Consider the following 12,110-nt stretch of genomic DNA (forward strand, 5'->3'; position numbering starts at 1 on the left):
AGATCCATGCTGCCTTTGCTAGGTTTGCACTTTCAAGACTGCTAGACAGTTCATCTGCTCAGTAGCCAGGCACCCTTCTCTCTACCTCCTTCAGATATGGGAATCGCCCAGATGTCAGGAATACTGCAATAGTTACTTCAATCAGGACATATTACAGATGTATAAGAACTTATCATAACAGTAGCTGTCCTACTGATCACCGTTTAAGTATTCCTTTCCCTCTTCTTTGGCTTACTTCAGCTTGCCTCCTGTTCTCCCCACTCTGCTTTATCCTTTACTCTGCTACATGGAAACAGGGGCATTTACTTGCCTATTTGATTTATACCCTACTCGTGTGAACTCCTCCTTAATCCGATTCGGGTGTAACTTGGACAGTTATATGGGGAATATGAAATTAATCCCTGGTTTGGCACCTGTGTCTGTAATGAACACAGGCAGCCTGTAAGTGGTTCATCTCCCAGACCCCTGTTTACACTTATCAAAGATACCAGAACTTGTCAGAGATGAGAGGCATGGCTAGGCATAGGAAGACCCGTGTGGTCATTAGCCTAGTAAACACATATGAACCTGTGAACCCCTCCTAAATTACTGGTTTCCATCTCTCAGTAGTCTTCAGACTGCTGGCTTGGAGATCATCTGAGGTACATGCTTGTACGTACATCTATACCTCTGTGCTTATGAGCTGATGTCCTATATCAGATGTGTGACCTCTGGAAGGTAAAGCTTTGGGGATAAGTAGGACATCTTCTGTTATGGTAAGTTCTTACACAACTGTGCTTTCAATTGTTACTGTAGAACATGCTTCCACCCCCCCGCCCATCCCACTTGTATTATTAGTCATGGTAATTTCAGTATATGAATAGCAGTATCCTATCCATTGTACAAGTATGGCACAAGAGCAAGTCAAGTTTCCCAAAGAAGCTACTGCTTTATGTTTTGGAAGGTTAGGGACCTGAAGTTTGGAACAGACCTTATTCAAGGTTTCAGTAGCTGAGGCAGCAACAAGGAGCTGTGGTTGGCATTTGTTATGGTAGCTACCTTAGGAACATTTGGTGGACACCAGCAGTATGCAAAGCTGTCCGGTAAGGAAGGAAGTTTTCCTTGTAGTGAAAGCCTGAAGATGACTGGGTGTTGCTGTAATGGTTAAGGTGTTTACCTTACAGTTGCAGGGTAAAAGGTTTGATTCTCACATTTGAAAAAGAAATTGGCTAGGCTTAAAGTGATCCAAATGGACAACTAGCCTAGTACTTGCCTATGAACATGCGGACAAGGCAGGAAGATGACAACTGTGGTAGTCACCAAAATAAAAGAGCAGGTGTTTTGAGTTTGCTGATGCTATGAAAAATGACTTTAGGATGCCCTTGTATAGGTTCTCAAAAAGGTTCTCAAAAACCGTCCTACTTTGTAGAGGGGAGCAGCTGGTTGCCCAGGCTGTTCTCACAAGAATGGAAAAGACAGACTTTAAACTGGGACATGATCAGGAAGTAGAAGGAACACCCTGATAAACTCCTGAATCCAGTGGACGTAATGATCTTGAAGGAATAGTGCCAGAAGCAGCTGATCAGATTGGATTCCTTTACATAGATGAAATCACAGTAATGATTTAGTATTCCAAATGTGGTAAGGCCATAAGAGTGGATGAGATCTTTCTGTATATACTAAATATACTGGAATTTGTTGGGGTTCCATCATTAACTCATCCTTTCAGTTTTACTTGGAAGGCTGGGAGTATACACTTGGATTAACAAACGAGTGCTAGACCCCATAATTGAAAAATGGCAATCCAAGGGGTCTGTGTCAGGTAACTCCTGTATACACTACCTAACCATAAACCATCGACAAAAGGCTGTATCTCCTAACTGGGTGCTAGCCTTGATCTCAGTATCTCTGGGACATTATTGTTGGGAAATAATCCATGTTTTGATACTGAAGACTTCAGACAAAAGGACTTATTCAGATCTGATGAATGTTTAGGATGAAAGTGCTTATCTAAGCTCTGAAGTCTTTTAACGAAAGATCCTATCGGAGCTGATGCAATCTTTGGGTGAAAGTGTTTATCCAAGATAAATAAAAGTCAGATTAGTTAAAAAGAATATAAAGACTCAGATGTGGTTTTTATTATAGTATGGGACTAAGTAATGGCAGATTATTTGCTTAGCTGTTCTGCATTTATTTGGTTTAGGTCTGCTGAAATCTGTGTTAACAGGCAGTCAGTTAAGAATTCAAAAGTGGTCGTTTCCCAACATTAAGGCCTTAAGACCAACTCTGAGATGTGCCTTTTTGTTGACATTTTGTAGATCATACCATCTCATCCTTCTTGGGAAAGCACATGCTAGAGTTCTAGAAAGGAGACTTCACTTAGTAGTTGAGTTTGTGATTCAAGACGATTGATGCAAATTCTATAATGGCATGACACAGTGGATAAACCTTATTCTTTTGTAGATATTGGAGGGGGTTGTAGGTTTGTGGACCTAGAGAAAGGCATATTGCCTTATACACTAACATATCCAGTTGCTGAACGGCAAGCAGCAGTGTGGGGACCTGGTGCCACTGCTCCTTGCCATTCAGTCCTTTGCCTAAGGTGCAAAGGTTGTGTTTCTGCATTCCTGCTGTTGAGCTACAAATGCTCAGGCTGGGCATTGAACTCCACCAAGACTCGATATAGTCTCCCGTCTTAGTTGTAAATTTCATGGACAGTACATCAGGGTGCAGCAAAGGTCTGGAGAGTATTCAGTTTTTGACATGAGGGTTGCACTTTTGTTTTCAGTTAGTGACGTCTTGTTAACTGCATGTGATGGTTTACATGTTGGTGTGGTTAATTGCTGACTGTGAATTGGTTTGGATGAAAATCAGCACCTCCAAATCAAAGGTAGCACCCCCCCCCCCCAAAAAAAAAAAAAAAAAACTAGATTGGTGTGTGCAGGTATCTGGAAGCAGCTGACTCAAGTAGAGAAGTTTAATTTTCTTAGCCTGTTTTTCCTGAGTTAAGATGGTGGGGAGCAGCAGACCGACCAGTGAATGAGTACAGCCAGCAGACATACTGCAAGTAGTGTATAGGACTGATTAGTGGACAAAGCTTTTCATCTTACTATCTGTAATGTACACTCATAGTTAAATGCTGTTGTGGGCTTTGGGTAGTGAACAAGTTTAGGTAGCTACAGGCAGAAGAAATTTAGCTCCTTCATAGTCTCTCTGGGCATGTTCCCCAAGTGGGGACAAGGAGCTCAGTGATGATCCAGGATAATATTGGAGCATAGTCATTGCTCCTCAGGATTGAGATTATTCAGTTAAGGTAGTTTGGCACCTAATAAAACCTAATAAAGATGCACCTGGGAAGCATATCAAGTATGCCCTCCCCCAGAAGGAAACCCCAAGGCAGACCCAGGACATGTTGAAGGGATAATCTCTCCAACATTTTTGTGAACACCTGGAGAGTGCAATGGGTAAGCAAGAGGCTGTAGCTGTGCATAGAAAAAGTCAGGTCTGTCCTGCAGAACTCTGTACTACTGTAACTGTCAGTGCTATGTGCTATTAAGACAATGAATGGATGGATAGATGGCAGTTAGCGTTTTCATGTGACAATTGATTTTATTTTTGTACCTTTTCTCTCTCTGAGTGTTTTGCTTTAACTTACCATAGAAATTTCATGTTTATTGTTTGTAGACATTGTATGCGAAGTAGTACTATTTTTTAATGGTTTGCTGTTGCATGTTTTTCTTAGCTTATATTGGTGAGGTTTTCTCCTATTGATTCTTTTTAGGCAATGATGTATGTTGCTATATTACCCTGTCTACCCATTTCTGGTACTGTAGCAAATGAGAGTACGGGTTGCTGTTCTGCATTGTTCATACTTAAGCTCCTGTAAGAATCGGGGCTAAAACCTGCCTCCCTACGTAGTCATGTGGATAAACGAATGCTGAAAAAGCTTAGACCAGGACATGGAGTACACCTTCAGCTGTTATTCTTGCAGTGGTTACCCACTGATTAATCTACTGTTACAATGAATTTTAAATCATACAGTTGTATTCTTTCTCCTAGTTGACTTTCGACCCTCCTGCTAGTTGTCTTGAACTCCTATTGCATCCAGTCATGCCATATTCTATGGGAACGCTTGTTAGAAAAGAGCTATAGGGAGTCTGTGCTTAGCCATACCTATTAAAATTGCTCACAGAAGCCCAGAGGCAGTGTTAGGATACTGTGGATTTAGTTGCCAAGATTTCCTAATTCCATGGAGCATCAGTATTGCGTGTTCCTGCAGCCAGAGCTGTTTTCATGAACCTTCATTATGATCATCTCATGTAACTGCTTTATCTTTCTTTGACCTTGTCATAAATACTTGTTCCAACTAGTTTGGTTTCTGTGTTTTCTTACACATACTAAAGTTATTTTTATATATATGTTAATAGGTTGCTGTTCCATTGTAGTTTGTTTCTGAAGCTGGGCTTTTGCTTACATGATGATTATTTATCCTCACCTTCTGACATATCCTGATGTGTTCTAGCTATTTCTGTAGCTGTGACAGAGGATCACTGTGACCTAATGCAGCACTATCTTGGGGTCTACTTTGATTCACTGAAAACGCATTTCACTGAATTTCAAAACACACACACCAAATCGCTGAAAGCTGAATCACTGAAAACTCATTTCACTGAATCACATTTCACTGAATGTAAGTACTGTTGGGCAAATAAAATGTATATGCCCGTTTCTGCATTGTAGTGTGATCCTGGAGATGTTCATCGTGCATACAGCTGCAGTCATAACAGATGGGTTTTCCTGCCATCAGGCGGGTCCTCGGTCGGCCGAATTCCAAAGTCTAGGTCCGGCGTCGGATGTCGTCGCTTCTTCCCTGACGTCAGTGCGACAGGGGTATAAAAAAAAACAGCCAAAGCCATTTTCCCCAGTCTTTCTTGCTACGCGATGCCCGAAGCAGAAGCAGTTCGCAAGTGCCGGTCAGCCAGCTCCTGAGATTACGAATATTTTTCAACCGAAGTCTTCTTGAAAGCTAAGTACCCCGTTGGGGAAACTTTTCTTGCCTCAGACCGATGTCAGACTAAGTTAATAATTGCATTTCATGTGGGAAGCAAATACCACATAAGGATTTCCATTCCCTCTGCATTCCTTGCTTAGGCCCAGACCACGACGTCTCGGCCTGTCGTTTTTGTGCTACATTCAACAGACTCACTATTAAGCGTCGGGCGGAGTTCGCCCAACACTATTTTGGCAAAAAGTTTAATTACACAAAGATAAGGACCGACATACGAGGTCCGAGACTTCTACCAACACCACGCTAAAGCCGACTACAGGTGCTCCGGTTCTCAGCGAGGCGCCTACGCAGCCCCTGACTACCGATGACACTTCATTAGCGGCGTCTTCTGTGCCCGAGGTCGCAGGCTCTTCGGCCCACACCCCGACTACAGATACCGAAGCCACTCTTGGCGGGGAAACTCAGAGTTTAGACTGGCCTGCCATCTCTCAAGGTGTCTTCAGGCCTCCTTCTTCTTCTTTTTCCTTTAAGGCTTTCACTAAATCTAAAGCAGCCATGCATACTAAAAGACAAGCTCCACAGGGCCCCTCTCAAGGCCCCATGCCTAAAAAGCAGATGCTCAAAATGGCTGAGGATTTGATTACTCTTATCAGGGGTTCTCAACCCCCCTCGGACAAAAGGCCCAGAGTGGAGGAAGAATACCCTTCCTCGGACCAGGCCTCCATTACTTCAGAACATTCTGAAGACCAGGAACATTCATACTCCCCTTTTGAAGATTCTGATGTAGAGGAGTCCATTCCCCTCTGTCTCCCCCCCTGAGGACTACTCTTTTGGGGAAACCTTGCATACCTTGAGGGAACACTTCCACTGGGAAGGCCAAGATTACTCAGACTTCAAGATCAGGCTCAGGGATTTCCTCTTGCTCCCTCAGCACAGGCCTCTGGCTATCCCTCCTGTCTTAGACATACTAGATGATGTGTATTCAGAGGCCAGCCTTAACCCAGATTCTTTACCTCCAGCTCCAGTCAAGCCTGACCGGTATTACCGGGTTCCTGATTCACACCAATTCCTACACAAGAGCCATGTGGCTGACCCAGAAACTATTTCACAGGGTCCCAAGGGAATTAAGGCCTCCACTGCCAAAAATCCATTACCTTCAGAGAGAGATTCCAGAGCTTTAGAAAGGTGGGGGGAAAAGGTATACACCTCGGCCACCTTAACCAAGAGGGCATTAAACTGTCAGTTCCATATGTTAAAGTATCAACAGTTTTTGTTATCTCAGTTGAAAAGCAAAATGTCACAACCTGAACAACCAGACTTGGAGTTGCAGGATTTGTTGCATAGTGCAGAGCAAGTGGGTAAACATACCTTGCAATGTGGTTTTGATGCTTTAGAGGCCTCATGTAGAGCTGCTTTTACAGGATCAGTCATACGTAGACATGCTTGGCTCAAAGAGCAAACCTTACCAGATCATGTCAAAGCTAAATTACTAGATGCACCTCTTCAAAAAGATGTATTGTTTGGTGTTAAAGCTGAGGAGGTATTAAAGAAAATGGAGGAAAAGGCAAAATCAATGCAAACAGTGAAAGATTTCCTACAGGTACAACCTCCACGTTTCAGTAGAAATTGGCCTTCAAAAAACTGGTCCTTTCTAGCCACGGACAGACCTCAAAGAGGTAGATACAGGCGCCCGAGGGGTAGAGGGCAATCTCAAGGATCATTTAGAGGCAGACAATGGCAAGCAGCTACACCAAGAGGTGGTGAGGATAGTTCACAGCCATTCAGAAAGCAGAACCAATGACTTTACCCTTTGCATGCCAAGCAAGGCTCAAATGGCAGCACCTTTAGGCGGAAAACTGGCATTATTTTCGAAAAATTGGCATATTGTCACAAAAGACAAATGGATCCTGGACATTATAGACAGAGGCTACAGATTCCACTTTCACACCCTTCCAAAAATGAGAGGCATGCCAAACCTGCCACACAATCAAAGGGCAGAGGCACAAAAACAAATTTCAGATCTCATGGACATGAAAGCTATTCAAGAGGTACCTGCACAAGAACAGGGTCAAGGTTTTTATTCCAGACTATTCCTGGTACCAAGGAAGGGCAAAGATTGGAGACCTATTTTGGACCTATCCATCCTAAACACATATTTACTTGTACCAAAATTCAAGATGCTCACATTACAGCAGCTTCTTCCCATGCTGGGCAAGGAGTCTTGGCTGGTAACATTGGACCTCAAGGAGGCATACTTGCATGTCCCTATCGGACAAGATTGCAGAAGATACCTCAGATTTCTTGCAGGTTTAACCCATTATCAATTCTCTGCATTGCCCTTTGGCTTATCTACTGCACCCAGAGTGTTCACAAAATGCCTGGCATCAGTAATTGCCTTCTGCAGACTTCAAGGGATACAAATATACCCATATTTGGGCGACTGCCTGATCCAAGCGGACAGCAAACACATACTTCTGAAACACCTGGTGTTTGCAATAATGTTGTTGAATTCTCTGGGATACACAGTCAACAAAAAGAAATCAAGACTAATACCCTCTCAAACAATAATTTTCCTGGGTGCCAGCTTGAATACAAACACCCAGATGGGCCTACCTCACGCCAGAGAAACAAGGGCAACTAACTCAATACTTCAGAAAACTGGCAACCTTCACCAGGCTGACTGCAAGGAAAATCCTGCAGGCTCTGGGATTCATGGCATCTTGCATTCTGCTAATCCCATGTGCAAAGCTGCATATGAGGAAACTTCAGTGGTACCTAAAAAACTTATGGTCTCAACACAGCCACAGTTTGGAAACAATTATACCACTGATTCCATGTCTTCAAAAGGAATTTCTGTGGTGGGCTCAAGCATGCCAAAGAAACATAGGTCTCCCATTCTGCAAGCCTCAAGCAAATCAAGTCATCACAACAGACGCCTCGGACTACGCCTGGGGGGCGCACATGACAGATCGGTGCATTCAGAGCAAATGGTCCCAAAAAGAAAAGCACCTTCACATCAATCAAAAGGAGATGCTAGCAGTAATAAATGCTATTATGGCTTTCAAAGACCTAGTGCATCCAGGCCAGCTATTGATAAGGACAGACAACACCACAGTGATGTGGTACATAAACAAACAGGGAGGAACCCATTCATATCCCCTATGCAGGCTAGCCATGTCTCTTTGGAACATGGCTTTGGAATTACAAATCCAACTTCAAGCACAGTTCCTTGGCAGACAACCTAAGCAGAAATATGACAAATCCACACGAATGGAAGTTGCAGCCTCAAGTTTTTACAAAGATAATTCAAGCATGGGGAAGGCCAGACTTAGATCTCTTTGCCACCCACAGAAATTACCAATTGACAAAATTCTGCTCAAGGACCTTTCATCCACAGGCCTGGAAAGTGGACGCACTCTCTTTCAGTTGGACAACAATGACAGTTTATGCCTTTCCACCTCTTCCTCTGCTGCCCAAAGTTCTATTAAAAGCCAGAGCAGACAGACCAAAGATGATTCTCATTGCTCCAGACTGGCCAAGACAACACTGGTACCCACTCCTGAGGAGCCTGACGCATTCCCCACCATGGATCCTGCCTCTAATGCCTCTTCTACTGACTCAGCACAACTTCAAAACTCTTCACAGTCAGCTGAAAACACTCAGTCTAGCCGCATGGAGGATTCCTTAAATTCACAACAGACCCTACTCTCCAAGGAGGTGCAGGATGTCATTTTGGAGGCCAGAAGGCCTTCTACTAGAAAAGCCTACTCCGCAAAATGGAAACGGTTTTGTGCCTGGAATCACAAAAAGGGTCAGAATCCTGAAATACTGAATTTACCTCAAATATTACAGTACCTAGCTGAGATGCTAAGCAGTGGACTTTCATTCTCCTCCATCAAAATCCATGCCTCAGCCATTTCTGCAGAATACAACACTGATCTTCCTTTATTCTCTCACCCTCTCTTAAGACAGTTCCTCAGAGGGGCTAAGAATATAAAATCCCCAATGAAGCAACCAGTACCTGCTTGGGACCTCAATTCCATTCTAGAAAAACTGACCCTGCCTCCTTTTGAGCCAGCTGCTTCAACAGAACTGCAATATTTGTCATGGAAAACAGCCTTCCTGCTGGCTATCACCTCAGCACGCAGGGTTTCAGAACTACAAGCCCTCATGGCTGTGCAGCCTTTCATCATTTTCCATCAGGACAGAGTTTCCTTATGAACCAACCCTTCCTTTATGCCAAAGGTAGTATCCAGGGTAGCCTTGAATCAGTCTATCCACTTACCTACCTTTTACCCTAATCCACAAAACAAAGGAGAGAGACTACTACATTCCTTGGACATTCACAGACAGTTCCATTATTATTTGGACAGAACAAACCTTTCAGAAAATCAGAGCAACTCTTTGTGTCCTATGCTACAGGTGCTCAAGGGAAGCCTATTTCCAAACAGACAATCTCAAAATAGATAGCCCGCTGCATACGCTTTTGTTACTCTCTTCATGGTAAAACTGTACCTACAGGCATCAGATCTCACTCCACAAGGGCCACAGCTACCTCTGCAGCTTTCCTCAGGGGGGTTCCTACCAAAGATATTTTGGAAGCAGCCACTTGGAGTTCTGCACATACTTTCTCCAAGCACTATCACCTACCATTATACTCCAAATCTAGAGCGGGCTTTGTCACTGCAGTCTTGCAAGGCATCCTGGCTCCTCCTAGTTCCACTTAGTGCCTACCACCCCTTTTTTAGCTTTGGGATTCTACCCATCTGTTATGCCTGCAGCTGTATGCACGATGAACATAGTACAGTTTTGTACCTACCATAAATGTAGATGTTCAAGTGCTAATACAGCTGCAGTCCAGGTTTCCCTCCCTCCTTTCCCTCTTGGGACAGGCCTAATGGCTAACATCTCCTCATACAACCTGATTGGGGTATTCTTTTATGGTGTATTTGTTTGCAACTACTGTTTTTTGATTATATTGCATTGCATTATTACATAAATTTATGTTTTGCCTCCCTTCTGGGGGCACCTGACATCTGGGGCAAGAAAAACTGAAGAAATTGGCGTTGGCTGGTTCTTTTATACCCCTGTCGCACTGACGTCAGGGAAGAAGCAACGACATCCGACGCCGGACCTAGACTTTGGAATTCGGCCGACCGAGGACCTGCCTGACGACAGGAAAAACCCATCTGTTATGACTGCAGCAGTATTAGCACTCGAACATCTACATTTATGGTAGGTACAAAACTGTACTTTATGATATATAGTTAGGGGTGGGCACAGTCCTCCCACATTGGGGGGTGTGGGGGGGTGTAGCCCCACCTACTCTTGGTTTTATATTAGCTTTCAGTGAAATGAGATTCATAAATATAACACCAAGTAGGTGGAGGGATACACCCTCCACACACCCCCAATGTTGGGGGCTGTGCCCCCCTAAATATATATATATATGCAAACTCCAGGATCACACTACAGTGGGGAAAAAGGGCATATGCATTTCATTTGCCCAGCAGTACTTATATTCAGTGAAATATGATTCAGTGAAATGAGTTTTCAGTGATTTGAGCTTTCAGTGATTTTTTGAGGGTGAATTGAAATTCAGTGAAATGAGTTTTCAGTGAATCAGTGTAGACCCCTATCTTGGTACAGTGCAGTCCTGACATCAAGGGGGGAGGGGGGTACTTTCTTCCTAGCCCACTATTTTCATTTACCTATCACAGAATGCACAATAACATAAGTGCATTGAATGAACGTATGCAGTTCTGCTGTGTGCATTACCATCGGTCTGCCTGAGCTGGAAACTGAGGCCCGCACCAGGGATTGCAACCAAACAGAAGGTCTACACCTTCCACATGAGAGGAGAACTGACAGTAATGCTTGTTCCTCCTCCTTTGTGCTAGTTACATATATATTTTATTTATTTGTATAGTTTTAATCTAACACTTTGGTGCCTCTGCTTGTGTTCTGCTGTAACAGCTCAGTAAGTCCTGAAGAAAATCCATTTATTTTGAAAGCTTATTTATACTTTAATAATGTGTATGTTAACACTTTAAAAGTTCAAGATGTGGGTTTTTACCAAGAGGTGAACTTTACTAGATTTTTCAGTAATGAAGTCAAAGTGGTATCTTGCCTTTCACCATAGTTTGCATAGCAGTAATGAGAATTTAAGTATTTTAATGTTATTTTACATTAGAAAAATAGTAATTGTGTGATTTGTTTCTATTTTAAAAGGTTGGAGGTACAAAAGCTGGAGTTGTGCGATTTTTGGGGGAAACTGACTTTGCCAAGGGAGAGTGGTGTGGAGTAGAATTAGATGAACCTTTAGGGAAGAATGATGGTGCTGTCGCTGGAACAAGGTTTGTAGAAAGCCAATCTTTTAAATATTTTAACCATGTAACATGTTTTAAGTTTTGCAAATGTTTTATAAACATTTTGACATGTAAAACCTAGGGAAAAGATGTGTGTTAACTTTGTGATTTACTAAGAAATGCTTACTGTTAGGAAGTAGCATTTGTTTGGAAGACACTGACCACTGTGAATGAAACGTATGAAAAAGACATTACGTGAGGAATCACTTATGCAAGAAGAGAGGGTTGTTTAGCAGATCTGCAGCAACTAAATATGAAATTCCAATTTTTGCATACCGAATTTTTGTGTCCACAGCAGATTGTGCTTCAGTGCAAGACCTCTCCTTCTCCATGATGGTCCCCCTGTTGTAGAAGGAAGTAGCAGTCCACAAAAACTGATAGGCCAAAGATGAGCCATAAAGACGACAGAATGGACTATTGAGGATAAGAAAGAAATTATGTATTACTATTATGCAAAAAGCCCAGAATTTCCAGACACAATATATACAAAACAATTAAGAGAGAAATTAGAGGAAAGAAAAATACTTCCACAAGGAAAACTGTCAGAAGCTTCAAATGAAAATTTGCATTCATTAATACAACATATTTGTGAAAAACAGTATATAGATCAAGAAACTTTGATTTGTTTGGAAGAAAAAGCATCTGAGGAAGTGCAAAAATATAAAAAACAAAACCTAGAGATATTTGAAAAGTATAAAAAAGAAATATGGACATGGAAAGAAAGAGAGATTTGATATTGTGCAGTATTTATGCAA

General features: G+C 42.6%; 1 protein-coding gene across 8 annotated transcripts in view; it reads left to right on the forward strand.

Moving 5' to 3' along the window:
* The window catches only part of CLIP1 (CAP-Gly domain containing linker protein 1), a 4,646,656-nt gene that overhangs the window by 948,387 nt on the left and 3,686,159 nt on the right, over positions 1 to 12,110 (forward strand). For all 8 annotated transcript variants that reach the window (XM_044068589.1, XM_044068590.1, XM_044068592.1 and 5 more), the window contains exon 4: positions 11,219 to 11,343. In XM_044068589.1, coding sequence (XP_043924524.1) covers positions 11,219 to 11,343 — 125 coding nt within the window. The remainder of the gene's footprint in view (positions 1 to 11,218; positions 11,344 to 12,110) is intronic.

The sequence above is a fragment of the Protopterus annectens genome, chromosome 4.part0 (assembly GCF_019279795.1).
Source record: "Protopterus annectens isolate FY-2018-M chromosome 4.part0, PAN1.0, whole genome shotgun sequence".
In the NCBI taxonomy this organism is placed as follows: domain Eukaryota; kingdom Metazoa; phylum Chordata; order Ceratodontiformes; family Protopteridae; genus Protopterus; species Protopterus annectens.